Raw genomic sequence first — 22,357 nt, 5'->3', positions numbered from 1 at the left:
CCATTCTTCGGAGGCCTGGATTACCACCTCTCATGGTTCTCAGCCAACCAGCCTAGAAGTTCCAAAGTTTGGATATAGTGGTGCTGGGAGCCTGCAAGACTACACAGGATGGTGTTTGGGGTGAGATGGCATGCAGTTCCAGGATTTGAATTTAGGTGCCTGCACACTGAGTATTGTCCAGGCCAACTTTAAAGAATAAACAGATGGGGCCGGGCGGTGGCGCTAGAGGTAAGGTGCCTGCCTTGCCTGCGCTAGCCTAGGACGGACAGAGGTTCGATCCCCCGGCGTCCCATATGGTCCCCCAAGCCAGGAGTGACTTCTGAGCGCATAGCCAGGAGTAACCCCTGAGCGTCACCGGGTGTGGCCCAAAAACAAAAAACAAACAAACAAAAAAAAAAAACAAAGAATAAACAGTTGGGGCTAAAGACATAGTACAGCAAATAACCTAACCCTAACCTTGCACACAACTGAACCTAGGTTTGATCCCAACACCCCACATGTTCCCCGACCCTTCAGAAGTGATCCTCGAGATCCAGCTGAGTATGACCCAATTTTTTTTTTTACCCAAATTTTTAAAAATTAGGGGTATATGGGGCCGGAGAGATAGCATGGAGGTAGGGTGTTTGCCTTGTATGCTGAAGGATGGTGGTTCAAAATCCCGGCATCCCATATGGTCCCCCAGCCTACCAGGAGCGATTTCTGAGTGTAGAGCCAGGAGTAATCCCTTGGATGACCTCACCAGCACTATGTTCCTTTGATCAAAGAACAGCCTGACTGTTAAAAAAATGCATTCATTACTTCTTACACAAGTAATGATCCCCCAAAAAACCCACCAAGATGTGAAAATTTATGGTTGTAGATTCTTGGTGATTTTTTTTTTTTTTTTTTGGTTTTTGGGTCATACCTGATGACACTCAGGGGTTACTCCTGACTCTGTGCTCAGAAATCACCCCTGGCAGGCTCAGGAGACCATTGGAATGCCGGGATTCGAGCCACTATTGGACCTGGGTTGGCTGCTTGCAAGGCAAATGCCCTATCACTGTGCTATCACTCCAGCCCTATGGTTGTAGATCTTTAAGAATTTTGAGTTTTGGGGCCAAAGAGATAGCATGGAGGTAAGGCATTTGCCTTGCATGCAGAAGGTCAGTGGTTCGAATCCCGGCATCCCATATGGTCCCCCGAGCCTGCCAGGAGCGATTTCTGAGCATAGAGCCAGGAATAACCCCTGAGCACTGCCGGGTGTGACCCAAAAACAAAAACAACAAAAAAAGAAATGGTGGTTAAAGTAGTCTTAATTAGAAGAGTTAAAAAAGCAGATAGGTAACTTGCTCTGCAAACAGCTGACCTGGGTTCAATTCCCAGCATCACAGATGGTCCTTTGTGCCCTATCAGGAGTGCTGAATGCCGAGCCAGATGATCCCAAAATAAACAAAACAGTCTTTTGTTTGTGTTTTTTTTTTGGGGGGGGGGGTTTTTTTTTTTTTTGGTCACACCTGGCAGCTCTCAGGGGTTACTCCTGGTTCTGTGCTCAGAAATCGCTCCTGGCAGGATCAGGGGACCATTGGGATGCTGGGATTTGAACCACTGACTTTCTGCATGCAAGGTAAACGCCTTACCTCCATGCTATCTCTCCGGCCCCACAAAACCGTCTTGATTATACAAAATGTTTTCTTTTGGAGCCACACCTGGTGGCACTCAGGGTTACTCCTGGCAGCGCAGGGGACCACATAGGATCCGGGGATTGAACCTGGGTCAGCCGTGTGCAAGGCCCTACCACTGCAGTATCACTCCGGCCCCTGTATGGCCACTTTTTAACTCCACCGCTCATTGTGTAAATAAAAAAAAAAACGAATTTTGATTTCACTTAATGAGGTTTATACTCTGAGCCAATTGATTTATGAATCTAGGACTCATAATGCAAGACCCTTTAGGACTCCTAATGAATGTCCTTCCCTTGCAGTATTTGAGGACAGTTCCATTTTCTTTATTTTCTTGAAATCAGAAGCCCTGGGAATGATCCTGGGCACTGTTGAGGTCATTCTTGAGAATTTTCTTTTGTGGATTGTTCAGGAATTAGAGTTTAAAATCCTGATAGCATGCTGAATTATTGAGATGGCCTTTTTGACGTTGTGGAAGCCAAGGGATTAACTCAGTGGCGACAGAGGGTCTGCCGTTCAAGCTGTTGGCTCTAAGTCGTTTTCTTTTCTTCTTTGCACTTGGGAAATCGCAGGCCTCAGGAGTCAAGCAGGCGAGATGGTATCCAGGAATCATTTGTTGTACATTCTACAGAGACTCTGTAAAATGCCGGGCCATTTCCACAGTGTTCCCAGCCCAGCTGTTTTCAGCTGGGAAAGGACTCCCCAGAGTTGAACTTTGCATAAAACACTACAGCAGCAGCTTTGGCCAGGCGTCTGGGTCATGCCTACATTCCATGGGCAGAAATTCACCTTAGGAAAAGTACATTTTCTGTTCGTCATTTACACTTACAGCTAAAAGGAAGCATCCAACATTAGCTAATCACCAGTGCAATATTGAAATGAATATTAATGAAAACTAAAATTTTTTATTTTCTTTCTAGATCACTTAACATTTTTGTTTAATTAACCCTTCTACAAGGTCAAATTAGCATTGTTCAGAATCCTATTTTAATAACTTATTCTCAGTTTATGTCCAATCAACTTGTCCAGTTTGACTAAGTTGTTCAAAGTCAAAAGCAGGGAATTCTATGACAGGGAGACTTCACTTTGGAAGAGGGCACGTAAAGTTTGTTCTTCATCTGTGTTTGTATAACAGGTGCTTTCATTTGACTTGGATTATATATTTGTCTATGGAGGATGGAATTCATGGTATTTATGGACACCACATGCCCTCAAATCTTTTCCTTAGTAGCTGCTGAAAAGAGCCATTTGTTTAAAAATCTTCCCACAGAACATATAACAGTTAAGACCATCACAGGTGCTCACTAATTGAGAGGAAGAGGGATTTGAGGAAGTTGATACCACACCCTACAGTGCTCAGGGTTACTCCTGGTTCTGTGCTCAGGAATTACTCCAGCTGTGCTTGAGATCAAATCACAAGCAAGGCAAGCACCTGAAACCCTGTACTATATTTTGACCCTGTGGCTTTTTTTTTAGTAAAGTAAATAGTTTTATTTAAGGAGAAATAAGGAGTGTGTGTGTGAGGGGAAATCTATTAGATTTTTTTCTAGCAGAATCTTCAGATCTGTAATGCTGTGCCTAATGTAAGAGAAAGGAAGCATGAATTCAGAAATCTACCACTTATATGGATCAGAGTAAGTTGCAAAGCCAGCCCAGTTTTAAAAGGAGAGGAAGACACACAAATAGGAAGAGGAGAAATCATTACCATCTCCTCAAAGATGATCTACTTTCAGTAAGTCACCAGAAATTCAATTTTGGGTAGGAAGCAATCCCACCAGAAGAGCACTGCCATTGTGATATATCAAGGCTGTATGGCATCAGAGTCTTTACTGAATTCCCTAAAGGTAAAATATCATAAGAGAATCAAAGCTGGCTGGAGCAGCAGATACAGCAGAAGATAGGGCACTTGCCTTGCTCAAGGCTGACCTGTGTTTGATCTTCAAAATCCCATATGATCCCATGAGCCAACCAGGAGTGATCACTGAGCACAGAGCCAGCAATAGCCCTGAGCACTGCCAGATGTGACCCCCCCTTCAAAAAAAAGGGGGGGGGGAAGGAGGAGAAGGAAGAGACAGGAGGAAGAGGAAGAAAGGAAGAGGGGAAAGTAGTGATAGAGAAGGCAGGATAAGAGTTAGAGCACTTGTCTTACATGCAACTGACCCTGGTTCAGACTCCCAGCACTATATATGGTACCCTGAGAATCATCAGGGGTTTCTTCCAAGCATAAGCCAGGAATAGACCCTGAGTACTGCCAGGTGTCACCCACAGAAACAAACAAAACAAAACAAAAAACAAAGTGGTGAGGCCGGAGAGATAGCATGGAGGTAAGACGTTTGCCCTTCATGCAGGAGGACATCGGTTCGAATCCTGGCGCCCCATATGGTCTCCCCGTGCCTGCCAGGAGCAATTTCTGAGCCTGGAGCCAGGAATAACCCCTGAGCACTGCTGGGTGTGACCCAAAAACCACAAAAAAAAAAAAATATATATATATAGTGGCAGAAAAGTCTGGGGGTTAGGGCAGTAACTCAAAAGGATTAGACCACATGCCTTGCACAAAGTCCCAGATTTGATCTCCAGCAACACCTTCTGGGGGGTCCTTAGTTTTGCAGGGAGTGGCTGCCAAACCACTGAGCACTGGCTGAGCACCCAGTTAGGAGTAACCCCCAAGCTGCCAGGTGTGCTCCCACACTGATTAAAAACAAAGCAAGCATGTATTTATTTATTTGTATTCACATATGACCAGAGGCATGAATTGAGTTGCTTGAAGATTTGGGGTGAGTCTGTATTGAGAAATAAAGGTAGAGCGTTGGGGTGGGACCCTATTGTGAAAGAACTAGGACCAAAATGGCAGCTTTCATTCAGATTTGGAATGGAGATTGCAGAGGTGCCGGGTGAGGCACTGCAGGAAGTGAAGTCACACTGCTTGATGGGAATGTTTGAGGTGATTGATCCTCCAGTAGGATAGCAGCACTGCGTTCTCTCTTCCTTAGGATTTGTAACCATGGCAGGGAGACACTACCAGCATAGGGAGCTGGGGCAGAAAGTGTTTACATTAGGTACAAGTTCAAGCAGAGAGCTGCGAGGTAGCTCAGAGGGCTAGAGCACATACAGAGCATACAGGAGACCTGACCCCCACTACCACTGCCGCTGCTGCAAGTACTATGCAGGTGGGACCCTTGTGAACTTAAAATTGCTGGGCCCCAGCATTAAGTTGCCTGGTTTGGGTGGCTGAGTATCGTAAGAAATGGGTGACCCCCAGCACCCTGAACATTGCTTGGGAGATCTAATAAATAAATAAAAATTAGAGGAATTACATCGTTTCTGAAGATTTTGTTTGTTGGAGTTATACCCAGTAGTACTCAAAGACTACTCCCAGCTCAGAGCTGGGGACTGGTCGGTCATTGGTGCTGGGCATACAAATGTAGGACTTCTATATGCCAGTACATACTCAGTATCCAAGACTCTTGACCAACACACTTTTTTTTTTTGGGGGGGGGGGGCCACACCTGGTGGTGCTCAGGAGTTACTCCTGGCTGTCTGCTCAGAAATAGCTCCTGGCAGGCACGGGGGACCATATGGGACACCGGGATTCGAACCAACCACCTTTGGTCTTGGATCGGCTGCTTGCAAGGCAAATGCCGCTGTGCTATCTCTCCGAGCCCATTGACCAACAAACTTATATTACCTCCAGCTCACCACATAACTCCCTCCTTTTTTGGCATTCTCAGTACTATAATCCAGAACCAAAGGTTTGCTATATTTGATACTTATATTTAATATGAGGGAAAAAAATAAAAGGAGTTGGCAGAGCAAGAGAAGTTTTCTAAATACAAGATGAGGACTTTGATATTTTTTTGTTTGTTTTTGTTTGGGGGCCACACCCCATGTGATAGGGTAACTAACTCTTCACCGGGAATCACTTTTGGTGGTGTTTGAGGGGACCATACAGGGATATTGGGGATTGAACTTGGGCCAGCCATGTATTCCAGACCTGAGGGACTAGAAAACATGGTAGGGGCTGGAGAGAGAGCATGGAGGTAAGGCATTTGCCTTTCATACACAAGGACGGTAGTTCGAATCCCAGTGTTCCATATGGTCCCCTGTGCTGCCAGGGCGATTTCTGAGCCTAGAGCCAGGAGTAACCCCTGAGCACTGCCGGGTGTGACCCAAAAAAACAACAACAAAAAAGGAAAACTTGGTAATAGTCAAGACTTCATGGACTGGAGATGTACTTCAATGGACTGAGCACAATGCTTGACAAGCCTAGATTTGATCCCCAGCTCTGTATGTTTTCTTGAGTGCCACTGGGCCTAAGCACAGAGCCAGGAGTAAGTCCTGGCTTAATTAAACCCCTGGGCAATGCCAGGTGTGGCCCCATAGCAAAACAACGATCAAAATGTCCCTGTGCAAGTTACTTTGGAAGATTTGTATACAGAAATTGACGATAAGAAATGAAACTCGGGGGCAAGGGATGGGAAGGAGGGAGGGGGCATTGGTGATGGCAATGTTGCACTGATAAAGGGGGTGTTCTGTTAATGACTGAAACACAACTACAATCGTGCTTAAATAGTTTATATAAAAATAAAAATAAATGGAGTGTCACTTCAAAAAAAAAAGAAGAAATGAAACTCAGGGCCGGAGAGATAGCATGGAGGTAAGGCGTTTGCCTTTTATGCAGAAGGTCATTGGTTCGAATCCCGGCATCCCATATGGTCCCCCGTGCCTGCCAGGAGCAATTTCTGAGCATGGAACCAGGAATAACCCCTGAGCACTGCCGGGTGTGACCCAAAATCACACACACAAAAAAAGAAATGGGGGCCGGGTAGGTGGCGCTGGAGGTAAGGTGTCTGCCTTGCAAGCGCTAGCCAAGGAAGGACCGCGGTTCGATCCCCCGGCGTCCCATATGGTCCCCCCAAGCCAGGGGCGATTTCTGAGCACATAGCCAGGAGTAACCCCTGAGTGTCAAACGGGTGTGGCCCAAAATTAAAATTAAAAAAAAAAAAAAAAGAAATGAAACTCACTTAAGCCAACATAAAGGGAGTTATTGGAGTCCCTATATCTCCAAAACCTGGAAAAGTATTCACTCTTTTTTTTTTTTGGTTTTTGGGTCACACCCGGCAGTGCTTAGGGGTTACTCCTGGCTCTATGCTCAGAAATCGCTCCTGGCAGGCTCAGGGCAGGGGACTATATGGGATGCCGGGATTCGAACCACCAACCTTCTGCATGCAAGGCAAACACCTTACCTCCATACTATCTCTCCAGTCCCAAGTATTCATTCTTGCTCCCTCTCTTTCTCTGGGGCCACACAGTCTGCCAGATCAATCCCTCTCGGCGGCTTGTCTATTCTTCCACTTGTGGGTCAACATAGTTGGCTCACTGGTCAGCTTTTGTGGCCCAATCAAGACTGGTTGCATTACCCACTTCTTGGTAGGACTCTCCATGTTCAATATTTGCAGTTCACTAACTGCAGGCCCAGCTCAGCCTCTTGCAGAAGAGCTGTGTCCAGCTTTGTACTGAGGCCCTTTGACTTGTCCTCAACCAGAGGCTAGTCCTTTGAGAAAGTGGGGTCAGCAATAATGGCTCTCATCCTGGGAGTCACTTTGCTATTCACAGTGTGGCAGCAGTTGACAGCCAAATGTTGGGGGCATTTAGGAAGATGCACCATGGCTTCCCACCATTTTCTTGTGATAGTAAAAGAACAATTCTGGGGGAGTGTGAAGAGAAACACAGTCTCCTCTAAAACCTCTCTCTGCCCAGAAGTCCGAACCTCTGAAGAGAATGTTGGTAACTGTCATGAGTTTAAAAGCATCAAGTATGATAAACAAGGGGTCCATTTGTATTTTAAGATGATTTAAAAAAAAATTGTAGGCAACGAAGCCTCTTTGGTAAGAGGGAAAAATGCATGACCAAACCACAGCACTTTAAAGTGGTCTTGAAAGTAAAAGGAATTTGAGAACAAATATCCCTTTTCAAATGGACTTTTCCTGCCTTCCCTTCTGGGAAGAGCTGAGGGTGGGACACGGTCTGGAAATCCTCTCAGCTGACCAGTAATGCTTTTGAAAATGGCATGACGTGTCCTCTTTGGCGAGACTTCTTCGAGCCACACTTTCCAGCGCGAGTCAGAGGGCTGAGGCTGGCCACTGTCTCAGAGGCTGACCTCATGATGCACAGGGCTTTGAGGGGCTGACACATCATTTCAAGGAGTCACTTTCACTGGGCCCATTTCTGCAGATAGGCCCTATAAGAAAAGGGGGCCAGTAACACCTAGGAAAAAACCAAGGGATGAGAATCCTCAAGCATCAAACTCATCTTTGCACTCCAGTTCCATCTTCTATATCTTCATGAAAGGTCTTTTGTGGATGAGGGGAGCTCCCAAGCTGTGATTCTTTTTTGTTTGTTTGTTTGTTTTTGTTTTGGGGCCACAACCCAGTGGCACTCTGGGCTTATTCTTGGATCTGCGCTCAGAAATTGCTCCCAGCAGGCTCTGGGGACCATATGGAATGCCGGGAATCGAACTTGAGTCCATCCCTGGACAGCAAGGCAAATACCCTACTACTGTGCTGTCACTCTGGCCCCTCTCATTAGTGATTCTCTTTTTGAAATTTTTATTTGTTCGTTTGTTTTTGGGCCACACCTGGCGGCACTCAGGGGTTACTCCTGGCTCTCTGCTCAGAAATCGCTTCTGGCAGGAATGGGGGACCTTATGGGACGCAGGGATTTGAACCACCGTTGGTCCTGGGTCTGCCATTTGCAAGGCAAATGCCCTACCGCTGTGCTATCTCTCCGGCCCCTCATCAGTGATTCTTGACTAACTGGGTCATCAGTTCAATGCTGGAGCTGGAAGATGCAAAGATGCAGTGGTGATCAAGCCCTTTGGTGCCAGTGTGCTAGAGACCTGCACCAGGAGTGTTGAGGGTACTCCAGAGCTGTACCCAGCATTGCTCAGGGGACGATAAGGTGCTTGGGCTTAAACCTGGGTCAGTTATGTGTGCTCCCTAACTGTTGTAGCTAGCACCCCCGCTCACACATATACACAATTTCTTCAGCCTTGTTAAGCTAGGGTTTAACATAGGCTTCACCTCATCTGTCCTGCCTTATGAGTTTCACCTGAGATATTATGGGAAAGAGCATGGTGTGCTAGCCACATGTAAGACATTCATATTTTAATATTTGGAATCAAACCCAGTTTTCTAAAAGGCCTGCCTTTGATTTTGTCTTTTAATTGAATGCTATTTTACTTTTCTATCACTGAGCAAGTTGTACTTGTTTGTGTGGTGAATGATGAAAGCCTCATTATATATAATGATAATACACAGTTTAGTACATACTATCTTGCCAGGCCTTGTGTTTATTTTATTTACCTTATCTCATTTTAACTCCCAAAAGAATCCTTTGGGAGCTGTATTATTCCTCATTCTATTGTTAATGATATTGAGCTTAGAAATGCTTTGGAAACCATACATAGTACCAGGTTTACTGGTACTGGGGTTACTTATGTGCAAAGCAGGCACCTTACCCCATTTTATCTCTCCAGCCCCAGACTAAGTATCTTTTTGTTGGGGGGGGGCACACACAGCGATGCTTAGGGGTTACTCCTGGCTCTGTGTTCAAAAATCACTCCTGGCAAGCTTGGGGGACCATATGGGATGCTGGGAATCAAATCCAGGTTCCTCCTGGGTTGACCATGTGCAAGGCAAATGCCCTACCGCTGTGCTCTCTCCACCCCATTAACTTCCCTTTTTAAGACCATGTTGGTGGGGCCAGAGAGATAGCACAGGGCATTTCCTTGTACGCAGCCAGCACAGGACAGACTCCGGTTCGAATCCCGGCATCCCATATGGACCCCTGAGCCTGCCTGGAGTGACTTCTGAGCACAGAGCCAGGAGTAACTCCTAAGCGCCGACACTGGGTGTGACCCCCCAAAAACCCAAACAAACAAACAAAAACCATGTTGATGATTGCTGCAACATACAGACTTTAGACTTCTTCAGAATATTGTCAAGTCCCAAAAAGTAAGCAAATGAAAGCAACTTTTGAGCTATAACATCAATGGCAGAAAGAAGGACAGCATAAAAGCCCTCCCTTGGGGTCAGAGAGATAGCATGGAGGTAGGGTGTTTGCCTTGCATGCAGAAGGACGGTGGTTTGAATCCTGGCATCCTATATGGTCCTCAGAGCCTGCCGGGAGCGATTTCTGAGCACAGAGCCAGGAGTAACCCCTGAGTGCTGCCAGGTGTGACCCCCCCAAAAAAAAATAAAGAGAAAATTCAGTTAATTGAACTGATTTTGTTTTGTTTTGGAGTCACACCAGTGGTACTCAGGGGTTACTCCAGGCTCTACACTCAGAAATTAACCCTGACAAGCTCAGGGAACCATAGGGATGTTGAGTATCGAACTTGGGTCAGCCACATGCAAGGCAAATGTCCTATTTGCTGTTGCTATCATTCCAGTCCTGAAATGATTTTCTAATAACAAGGGAGGACAATGAGTTGGCAATAAAAGGGATGGTTACTTTTTTATTCATTCATTCATTCATTCATTTATTTTTGGAGCCAGCAGTGAACCAAGGGTCTTTAGACACAAAGAATCACTCTACCTCAGAACTACATCACCAGCTGACACTGGCTTTAGGAGGACTGTTAAAGCCGTATGCTGGGGCTGGAGCAATAGCACAGTGGATCGGGCACTTGCCTTGCATACAGCCAACGCAGATTTGATCCCTAGCATCCCCTCTGGGCCCCCAAGCCTGCCAGGAGTGACTTCTGAGTGCAGAACTAGGAGTAACCCCTGAGTGCTCCAGGTGTGGCCCAAAAAAACAAACACAAAGAAAAGCCATATGCTGATATGCTCTCTTCATTCACTGCTGTCTGCAGAGTACCTTTACCCATTAACTCCATTGGCTGTTAGTTCAACACTATTCTGGAACACCTGCTCCGTGGTGAAGACCATACAGGCCTGGGAGACAATGGTATTCAGAAGACACAATCTTACCCTGAAGTCATTCATGGTAAAATGTCAGAAGCGTAGCAGATGTAGATCATCATAGGCTGCTAATGGACAACACAGCAGGGCCATCTAACATTTCTTAGTGGGGTGGGAAAGGGTAATCAAATGGGGGAGGGGGGTCTACAGGACTTCCTAGGAGAAATAAGCTCAGGCTATAATTTGGAACAGGGAAAAAGTATTCCAAACAGAAGGAATGATATAAAAGAATAGAGAGCAGAGAGCAGTGTGCAATTGAAAAACTTGCAGATATACTGTAATTTCAGTGCATGAGCCCTGAATTGGGTTTTGGTTTGTTAGTGCGCGCTCGCACACACACACACACACACACACACACACACACACACAACTTAATTTCTCCTTTATATAGAATGTGAACTGAGCAGTGGATGGTCATGCTATGGTGGTGGTGGTCAGGGGGATAAAGGACACCACTGTTGAGACCTTGTGTGCCATGTGAGAATCGACATTATCTTGAGGGCCAGCTAGGGAGCTTTGAGAGTTTCAGGCAGGGCCCCTCCATGCATCTCCAGCTGTTTTGTCTTCTCACACCCTTCAGAATTTTTGTTTTCTAAAGGGCAAGGACATTCTAGTCTTAAACCTTTGCTCTTGTCACTCTTTCTGCTTAAAATGCACTGCAAAGATTATTCTGATTGCAGGTATCAGAATTTTATAGATTATGGGCCGAAGAGATAGTACAAGGGCTGAATAAAGAGCTTTCCTTGCAGGGGGCAGAACCCCAGGCATCCTATGTGGTCCCCTGAGCCCTACCAGGGGTGACCTTTGTGCACAGAACCAAGGGTAAGCTCTGAGCATAGCTGGGTATGCCCCCACAATAAAAAGTCTTCTAACTAGATTAGAATGAGCCTTGAAACAAAGAGAGGACAGGAGGCCAATGTCAAAATAGAAGGAGATGGGCACCTGAATGGAGAACATGGTAGCATGGGCAGAGACAGATGGCAACTGTTTGCTGCTATTTTAGGAGGTGAAATCAACTGTACTAACAAGTGACTGACCTCTGGGCCAAAGGGATGCTGCCTCAGGCCACTATTGATCAAAGTCCTGAGAGCAGTTAGCAGGCTGTGCTTGGACGTCCAGCAGCCTGTGTCCTGGTGGATGTGTAGATCTCTTACTTCCCACTAAAATGTGAGCTGCCTGGATTGCTCACCACTAAATAAAGCTTGTGGTGAATATAGGTTCCAGCTACATTAAAGCAGTCCACGGCCTTGCTTCTAATGCTAACCTGTATGATTTTGTGCCTTGGGTTCCCTATAAAGTAATACATAATAACATGCTTACTTGCGAGCATAATGGAATAAATGAGACAAAATTCATAGTAAACGACCAAGTAGTTCTTATTAAGCACTATTACATGCATGACTCAGGCTTCCATAAGCAAGGTCCCTTTACCAAATTAATCTTCTGTGATATGCTCCTGACTAGAGATGCTTCCATTCACTCCATTTGTTCAAACCCTAAACCTCAGGCATTCCTAAACCAGGCCCCCACTGTGTTTAAGTGTTTAAGATATAAGCAGTTTAAGACTCCTACTGCCTAGAAATTTTCTGTTTACAGCTGCTACTATAGAGATTTGGGTTGTTTCCGAAAGATACATTTAACATTTGAGTGGTGAGCCGCATTTGTTATATTTGAACCATGTGTGACGCAAGGGAACACAGTAACTACTTGGATTAAAAGGGGAAGGATGACTCTCTGAGTTAGCAGATACTTCTTGTCAATTTAAATCGAGTTGATTAGGTATATATGGTGGCAAAAATTAGATATGTGAGTATAGATTTTTGGGGTGCCACACCTGACTGTGCTTAAGGCTTACTCCTGGCTCTGTTCTCAGAGAGCAATTCTGGCAAGACTCTGGGGACCCTAGAGTGCCAGGGATTGAACCGGGGTTAGCCACATGTAAAACAAACTCCCTACCTGCTGTATTATAACTCCAGCTCCACATGTATATTTTATGTGCCAGAAGGTCTATGCGGAGTCAGAGAGATAGAAAGGTTAAGAGGCTTCCTTTGTGGGCTGGAGAGATAGCACAGTGGCGGGGCGTTCGCCTTGCATATGGCCAACCTGGGAGGGACACGGTTCGACTCTACCACATATGTTCCTTGAGCACTTCAGGAGTGACCTCTGAGCACAGAGACAGGGGTGTCACCCAAAGCAAAACCAAAATAAATATGCACATAAAAATGCTTGCCTTTTTGGGGGGGGCATACCCAGCAGTGCTCGGGTTACTCCTGGCTTCGTGCTCAGCAATTACTACTAGCAGGCTTAGGGGACTATGTAAAATGTTAGGGATTGACCTCTTTCATGACCACTTTCATGCAGGGCACACCCCCTTCCTGTTGTCCTATCACTCCAGCCCCCAGAAATGCTTTTGAAAACTCTGTATGGCTTGCTTTGGAATTGGGCAATATATAACTCATAATGTGCTTAGAAATGCTTCTAGAACCTGGTCTTCATTGTTATATCCTCAGTTGTATAAGTGCTAAGGAGTCAAATAGAACAGGGAAAGCGCTTCTTTTAATAGTAGAATGATTCGTGATCTTAGAAAAGTTAAATGTAGAGAGCTTGTTTTTTTCCCACAGCCCATCACTTATTTCTTCATTCAATAAAACTTTCACATGTGTTATGTAAGCATATTGGTTTAATACTACTGTCTGCCAATATCGAACAAGTAATTTTTTTTGTTTTATTTTGTTTTTGTTTTTTGGATCACACCTGGCAGGTGTCAGGGGCTACTCCTGGCTCTGCATTCAGAAATCGCTCTTGGCAGTCTCAGGGGACCATATGGGATGCTGGGATTCAAACCACCATCTGTCTGGCGGCTGCATGCATGGCAAATGCCCTACCACTGTGCTATTTCTCTGGCCCCTGGAACAAATAATCTTTTTTTTTAAACAACTTTATTACATGATTGTGTTTTTTTAAACAACTTTATTACATGATTGTGTTTGGGTTTTAGTCATGTAAAGAACACCACCCATCATCAGTGCAACATTCCTATCACCAGTGTCCCAAATCTCCCTCCTTCCCACCCACCTCCCGGGAACAAATAATCTTAATGACTTAACATCGCACATTTATAATCTTACACTTCCTGGGATCAGGACAGTTGGACATGGCTTAGCTGACTCCTCTGCATCGAGGCTCCATCAAGATGTCTGCCAGGCCTGGTATCTCATCTGAAGGCTCCATGGAGAGGAGTCTACCTGAGGATCACACAGTTGTTATAGGATCATTCTTTGCAGATACTGAAGCTATTGAGGCCACCCTCAGTTCTTTTCATTCTACGTGGTCTCAGAGATTCTTATTTGCTTTACCAAGCCGAAGAGCCAATGGGTCAATGCAGAGTCTAATAGTAAGACATAGATCACCATCTCTAATGACAGGAGTAATATCAATGAAGCTTAGCAAATTCTGTTAGTCAGAAGTAACCTCTAATCCAGCCCATTCTCATAGGGAGGGAATGAGGCAAGATCACCATAAGATCTTGGAAGCAAAGTTTGACAGTTATTTCCCACTGTTATTCAGATTTCTTTGTTCTGAGATAGTGCTTCTTCTACCTAACTGATTGTGTGGTTATGAAACACTAATAACACTAATATATTCCCTGTAGTAGGTTAACTAATTGCTTCCAGAACCCAGAATCATTTGTTTTGTTTTGGGGGGAGCCACACCCAATAGCACTCGGGTTATTTATTTATTTTTTAGTTTTTGGGTCACATCCGCCAGCGCTCAGGGGTCACTCTGGCTCTACACTCAGAAATCGCTCCTGGCAGGCACAGGGGATCATATGGGATGCCAGGATTCAAACCACCATCCTTCTGCATGCAAGGCAAACACCCTACCTCCATGGCATCTCTCTGGCCCAGGGGGGTTATTTTTTATTTATGTATTTATTTATAGTTTTTGGGTCACACCCGGCAGCACTCATGGGTTACTCCTGGCTCTATGCTCAGAAATCGCTCCTGGCAGACTCGGGGGACCATATGGGATGCCGGGATTCGAACCAATGACCTTCAGCATGAAAGGCAAATGCCTTACCTCCATGCTATCTCTCCAGCCCCAGGGGGGTTATTCTTGACTCTGTGTTCAGAAATTACTTTTGGCAGGTTTAGGGGACTGTATGGGAAGCTGGGGATCCAACCTGGGTTGACCACATGTAAGGTAAACACCCTATTATTCCAACCCCACAAACCCAAAATCTTTGAATGTGTTACCTTAAAGACATGAGAGACTTTATAGATATATTGGTCAAGGATTTTGAGATAGAGAAAGTAACCTGAATTAACCAAGTTGACACACTCTGATCACATATGTTCTCATAACAGTAAGGCAGGAAAATCAGCCATAGAAAGTGGTATGATGAGTCATTCTTCCACCCCAGGTGTCATGCCTGGCTGGAGAGGGTGGGTGAGAACAAGTTGAACTCTCTCATCAAGTGGATGCTGATCAGGATGTTAGCTGAAGCTGCTTTCCAGAAAAGGTGGGGACTAAACTTAGACTCTAGGGGAATACTGTTTTTATGCTAACAAGTGAGGAGTCACCAATAAAACACTTCAGCAGGTAAAGGCTAGTTTGCAGGAGCAGGAAAGGTGACAAAAAGATTGGTATAAACAGTGGTTCAATCACCCTGGAAAACCTCCCTGATTAAGATGCTTGTGCTAAGGTCCCAGTATGTGCCCACAAGGAACCTTAAGGAGAGTCAAAGATTTTACTCAGGTCTATAAGAAGAGGAGGGAATGTTGGGACCTGAGTTCTGAACAAGGAGGGATGCCATTTTGTAAAGGCCACATGGCAGGCTTCTTCTCAGGTTCTGAGCAGGGAGAGACACCATTTTGTAAGAACCACATGGTATAGGTCTTCGAACAAGCTAATTTCAATAGACACCACCCCAAACTACCTAGCCATACCAGGTAGCCTGTCCGGGAAGTACAAGGGAAGGTCCCCATAGGAAGGTCCCCCTAGACAATAGCCAGTCATTTTAAAGATCATCAGAAAGCTAGAACCTTCCTATATCCCTTCCCTATATAATCTTCCTAATGACCTTGGGTGGGTCTCATCTCCTTAGAGAGGTGGTCCTGGCTGGCCAGTGTGGGGGTCTTGTTGGCTGATGGATTAAAGTATTAACCGTTAAAAAAAAAAAGAAGGGGCTGGAGAGATAGCATGGAGGTAAGGCGTTTGCCTTTCATGCAGGAGGTCATCGGTTCAAATCCCAGCGTCCCATATGGTCCCCCGTGCCAGCCAGGAGCAATTTCTGAGCGTGGAGCCAGGAATAACCCCTGAGCACTGCCGGATGTGACCCCCCAAAAAAAAAAACCCACAAAAAAAAAAAAAAAAAGAAAGTGGTATGATGATGAGTCATGAAAGGTATGATCACAAGCCAAGGAATAGAGAACATTTCCAGGAGATGGAAATGTGAGCCCTGTAGCATATTTGACCTCCTCAGCTGTAAGATTAGGAGTTAGGATTTTTTGTTATTGTTTTTGGGTTGGTTGGAGTTTTTATGGTTATTTGTTTATTTTTGAACTTGAGATCAAACCCAGGTCTACCATATGCAAGGCAAGCACCTTCCTTTTGTGCTACTACTCTAGTCCTCAGTTATGCTATTTTAAGCATTACATTTGTGGTAATTGTTAGAGCAGTAATGGGAAACTAATACAGATTTACAGAAGCACCTTGGGGAAACACATTATTTGTGGAACTTTATATGGAACAAAGTGAGTACAGGCCAAGGGCTTTCCTACCTTTTAGTGACTGAAATGTATTGTTGCATCTCTATGTTTAGAATATTGTTCTGAGTTATCTTCTGTGCTAATTGCTCTTAAATATTGAACATATTCCGGCCAGAGCGATAGCACAGCAGTAGGGCGTTTGCCTTGCACGTGGCCAACCCGGGACAGACCCAGGATGGACATGTGTGTGTTTCAGAGGCATGGTTCAGTTCTAGGCACCATATGGTCTTGGGAGCACTTCTGGGCATAACTCCATCATCAAAATCCAAAATGAACAAAAAAATATTGAGCAGGTTAAAAACTTTTTCACAGGGTTAGTTGAAGGTAAACCTGGGTCTCGTATGTTTAGAAAATAAGCAAAAGCATGGGTTTAACAGAGGACACTGAGGCTTCCAAATGTGTTGCTTATGGGGCCGTTGAGATAGTACCAACAAACAAAGAAAAGAAAGGCAAGTTGCTTGTTAGTTATTTGTACCTCGGGAGTGGAAATATTGACTGAGTTTCATCTCCGCACCTGGCATAAATCTCTTTTCCTTCTCAGTATTTCACAGCCAGATGTTGTGAAATTCTTTTGTTTTTCTCTTTTCTCCAGTGCCTGGAAACCTTGGCTGTTACAAGGATCATGGAAACCCACCTCCTCTGACTGGCGCCAGTAAAACGTCTAACAAACTCACCATACAAACCTGTATCAGTTTTTGTCGGAGTCAAAGGTTCAAGGTAATGACTTGTGCGATATATCTGTAGGAAAACTTAAAGATGTAAATACATTCTTCTGAGATAACGCAAATGCATGTGTGTACATGTGTGAAGATGTATATTCATAGATATAAATTAAAAACCCATCATGGCACACATTCTTTTCTACTGGAGACAGGGTGAGGCTTATGTGTAAAGAGGGCAAGACAGCCATTTTGTCTAAAAATGAGAAAAAAGGGAGGAAAATCCCCCGAATCCTTATGTGACTGCCAACAGAGTTATATATTTCCTTTGTACCCTTCTTTGTTGTAAGCAGGGACTTGTCTAGTGCTGCAGAGTCTGGTAATAAACCCATGTAGTGATATTTTCTTGGTAAGCAGCTCTAGCTGGGATATCAGTCTAAATATTTTCTTTTCTTCCTATCCATATCTCTCTGAGAAATTAATTTGGTGGCTCTAAGTTTCAATAATGCCATTGTTATATTAAAAATAAAAAAGAGGAAGAAGGAAGAAAGGGACCCTTCCTTTCATTCTTCTTTCCTTTTTTCCTTCAATAATACAGTCAAAATCCATTGATCAAGCCCAAACAAGGAGAACAGGCTGGCAGGGTCCAGGACCTTTGTAAGGCTGCTGGTTTAGTAAGGCTTTTGTGTAATTAATTGAGCATATAAATTTAAAAGACTGAGGTTTACAACCCGGCAGGGCACTTGCTTTACATGCAGCTGACCCAGTTGATTCCAGCATCTAACAGGAGTAATTCCTGAGTGTAGAGCCCAGAGTAACATCTGAGCATCACCAGGTGTGTCCCCCATCTCACCCCACCCACACACACACACACACAAAAACTAGAGCAGGATTAAGCACATCCAGCCCATCCAGAAACCAAAAAAATAAATGAAACCACTTAAGTTCATTTATATTAGCACAGATTGGACCAGAGAGATAGTACAGGAGATAAAAAGCTTTTGCAGTGCATGCAGCTTTAGTGGCTGCAATCCTGTCTAACCCTCTGGCACCACTTCCAGTTTTCTGAGCACTGTCAAGGATTATTCCTGAGCATAAATCCAGAATCCCCCTAAACCCCTTAATACCCTGAGTATGATTCAGTAACACACACACAGAGCACAAATTAAACAAAATATATTAGGGGCCTGGGGAGATAGCACAGCGGTGTTTGCCTTGCAAACAGCCAATCCAGGACCTAAGGTGGTTGGTTCAAATCCCGGTGTCCCATATGGTCCCCCCATGCCTGCCAGGAGCTATTTCTGAACATACAGCCAGGAGTGACCCCTAAGACCTCTTTTCCAGATACTTTATAACATTGCAAGAGAAAATTAAACCACGACTAAATAAATGTAGATATAGCATTCTTCATTGATTGGAGGTTTCAATATTGCTAAAATGTTAATTCACAGAAATCTATAAAAATCCTTATAAAGTTTTTTTGTTTTTTTTTTGGGGGGGGCAGTGGGGAGCCCATGCCTGACAGTGCTCAGAGATTACTTTTAGCTCTGAGCTCAGGAATCACTCCTGGTAGGTTCGGGGATCATATAGGATGCAGGGTATCGAATCTGGGTTGCCCCAAAACAAACAAACAAACAAACAAACAAAAAGAAAAACAGGGCTGGAGTGGTAGCACAATGGTAAGGCGCTTGCCTTGCACACAGCTGACCCAAGACGGATCTCAGTTCGATCCCTTGACATCCCATATGATCCCCCAAGCCATGAGCAATTTTTGAGGATGTAGCAAGGAGTAACCCCTGGTCGTCACCAGGGGTGTCCCAAAAAATCAAACAAATAAACAAATGAACCTGAGTTGGCTGCATGTAAGATAAACCTCCTACCTGCTGTGCTAATGCTCTAGCCCCAGAATCTTTTAAGTTTTTGAAAAATTAAATAAGTTGTTCCTAAAATTTATATGGAAAGACAAATTAGAGTGAACAAAATGTTTGTTTGTTTTGGGGCCTTACCCAGTGATGCTCAGGGGTTACTCCTGGCTACGCACTCAGAAATCACTCCTGACTTGGGGGACCATATGGGATGCTGGGGTATCGAACCACAGTCCATCCGGGTCAGCTGTGTGCAGGGCAAATGCCCTACTGCTGAGCCATCACTCCTGCCCTGAACAAAACAGTTTTGAAAAAAAAAAAAAGGAGGCCAGAGAGATAGCATGGACGTAGGGCATTTGCCTTGCATGCAGAAGGATGGTGGTTCGAATCCTGGCATCCATATGGTCCCCCAAGCCTGCCAGGAGTGATTTCTGAGCATAGAGCTAGGAGTAACCCCTGAGCGCTGCTGGATGTGACCAAAAAAAAAAACCCCAAAAATAATTTTTTAGATCCTGTTGATTTCAGGATAATTTCAGCATAGTAGCAGTCATGTAGATCAGGAGTCAGTAAGGGGCCATATCCTGCTATATACTTATTATTCTAAATAAATGTTGAAACATAGAGATTCAGGGTAGGGGGAGGAACGTGCAGAAAGTTGCTAAGCATTGACCCTAAAACTTTATACATGACATAGTATATGATCTACCACTGAACCACAAACTACCCCCAGCCTTCCTCTGTATATTTTTCATGCTACAAAAGCAAAGTTGAGTAGTTAAGAAGAAACCCTATAGTACACAAAGCTGAATACATTTACTATCTGGCCTTTAAGAAAAGAAAACATTGGAGCCCAAAGTGATAGCACAGCTGGTAGGGTGTTTACTTTGTACATGGCTGACCCAGGTTCGATCCCTGACATACCACCCGATCTCCCGGGCCCACCAGGAGTAATTTCTTTTTTTTTTTTTTTTTTTTTTTTTGGTTTTTGAGCCATACTCGGCGTTGCTCAGGGGTTACTCCTGGCTGTCTGCTCAGAAATAGCTCCTGGCAGGCATGGGGGGACCATATGGGACACCGGGATTTGAACCAACCACCTTTGTCCTGGATTGGCTGCTTGCAAGGCAAACGCTGCTGTGCTATCTCTCTGGGCCCAAGGGGCGATTTCTGAGCGTAGAGCCAGGAGTAACCCCTGAGCACTGCCGGGTGTGACCCAAAAACCAAAAAATAAATAAATAAGAATCCATTCATTCTTTATACTTTAATCTTTCCCAAAGGTCCCAACCAGTCACCCTCAAACATTACCAAGTAGGAAAATATTTTTAAAAAATTTTTAGTTTTGGGGCCGGAGAAATAGAACAGCGGGTAGGGCGCTTGCCTTGCGTGCTCTCAACCTGAGTTCGGTCACCGGCATCCCACATGGCCCCCCGTGCATGCCAGGAAGGCTTCCTGAGCAAAGCTAGGAATAGCCCCTGAGCATAGCCGGGTGTGGTTAAAAAAAGACAAAAAAAAAAAAAGACAAAAACAATTTTTAGTTTTGGGGCCGGAGAGGTGGCGCTAGAGGTAAGGTGTCTGCTTTGCAAGCACTAGCCAAGGAAGGACCTCGGTTCGATCCCTTGGCGTCCCATATGGTCCCCCAAAGCCAGGGGCAATTTCTGAGCGCTTAGCCAGGAGTAACCCCTGAGCATCAAACTGGTGTGGCCCAAAAAAAAAAACAAAAAAAAAATTATTTTTTTAGTTTTGGAGGCTTGAGAGATAGCACAGCGGTAGGACGTTTGCCTTGCATACAGAAGGACAATGGTTCTGATCCCAGCAACCCATATAGTATCTGAGCCTACTGGGAGTGATTTCTGAGCACAGAGTTAGGAGTAACTCCTGAGCACTGGCAGGTTTGACCCAAAAATAATATTAAATAAGTAAATAAGTAACCTTTAAAAAATTTTTAGTGTTTGGGGCTGGAAAAATAGTATGGAGGTAAGGCGTTTGCCATTCATGCAGAAGGTCATTGGTTCGAATTCTGACATCCCATATGGTCCCCTGAACCTGCCAAGAGCGATTTCTGAGCGTGGAGTCAGGAGTAACCCCTGAGCGCTGCCAGGTGTGACCCAAAACAAAACAAAACAAAAAAAATTTAGTTTTTAACATATTAATGGGACTGAGCGTGGGATAAGGATTCTTGAAAAGGCTGTCAGATGATCCCAAACTTAATAATAGTTCAACTTTTGTTATTTAAACTTTTCAGTGGTGTAAAAGTGATATCTTTTTTTTTGTTTGTTTTTTGTTTTTTGTTTTTGGGTCACACCCAGCAGCGCTCAGGAGTTACTCCTGGCTCTACACTCAGAAATTGCTCCTGACGGGCTCGGATGACCATATGGGATGCCAGGATTCAAACCACTGACCTTCTGCCTTCAAGGCAAACACCCTACCTCCATACTATCTCTTCGGCCCACCTTTTAATTTTTATTTTCAGTAAGGTGCATATTACCTGAGATATTCAACACTTTATTATAAAGTCAAAGTAACAATTTTACACAGCTGTAGGGTACTGTAAGTGCTTGAACATATTTAAGGTAGGCTAGGCTAAAGTGTGCTTTTCAATAAATTAGAAGTATCAAACACAGATTCTGCTTGTGGGATTTTCCATTTACAGTGGGTTTATTGGACTCCATTGTAAGTTGAGGAAGATCTATTACAGTTGTGGAAAACCAATCAGTGGTTGCCAGGGGTGATAAAGGGAAGATCACTGGGGTCATGTGGTTCTGTTCTCTGATAGTATTCATGCTACCCCCATCATACATTCCTAGAAGTCTACAGTAGATGTGCACACAGTGAAAGGGATGCTCACTAAAGAAAACACGTGTCACGAAATGTGATTGTGAGACAAGGGAAGAGAAAGCTGTTTGCCCACCAGGGCTGGCCCTGCCAGACCATTAGGCCCCTGAACTCCCAGACTGATGGTAACCAAGTGCTGCTTTTCTGTTATGGCAGTTTGCTGGAATGGAATCAGGCTATGCTTGCTTCTGTGGAAACAATCCTGATTACCGGAGGTACGGGGAAGCAGCCAGTACTGAATGCAACAGTGTCTGTTTTGGGGATCACACCCAGCCCTGTGGCGGTGATGGCAGAATCATCCTCTTTGACAGTGAGTACATTCCACTCCTCTCATTGCCCAAGGCCCAGTCAATGGCCAGACTCTTGGGGATGTGTCATTGTACAAGAAGTCTCCACTTTTGCCTCTCTTGGAAACTGGATTCAAATGAAAGTGAAGAGAGAGCATAAGCTTGAAGTTGTCTGAGTTGTGCAGTGGGGACAGAGTGTGGTCTATATGGGGTATGGGTCAAGGATCTTGGACTTGCCAACAACATGTTCTGTCTGCTGGGCCATCTGATACCTCATCATAATCCAGTCAGCCACTCAGTGGGAACT

The 22,357-nt window shown here is 44.6% G+C and overlaps 1 protein-coding gene across 1 annotated transcript in view; it reads left to right on the top strand.

The window, feature by feature from the left end:
- The window catches only part of KREMEN1 (kringle containing transmembrane protein 1), an 87,302-nt gene that overhangs the window by 45,460 nt on the left and 19,485 nt on the right, over positions 1-22,357 (top strand). The window contains exons 4-5 of the mRNA XM_049788086.1: positions 17,003-17,127; positions 21,920-22,073. Coding sequence (XP_049644043.1) covers positions 17,003-17,127; positions 21,920-22,073 — 279 coding nt within the window. The remainder of the gene's footprint in view (positions 1-17,002; positions 17,128-21,919; positions 22,074-22,357) is intronic.

The sequence above is a fragment of the Suncus etruscus genome, chromosome 15, assembly GCF_024139225.1.
Source record: "Suncus etruscus isolate mSunEtr1 chromosome 15, mSunEtr1.pri.cur, whole genome shotgun sequence".
Taxonomy (NCBI): domain Eukaryota; kingdom Metazoa; phylum Chordata; class Mammalia; order Eulipotyphla; family Soricidae; genus Suncus; species Suncus etruscus.
The sequence above is the reverse complement of the archived record's forward strand: the minus strand, read 5'-3'. Positions and strand labels throughout refer to the sequence as shown.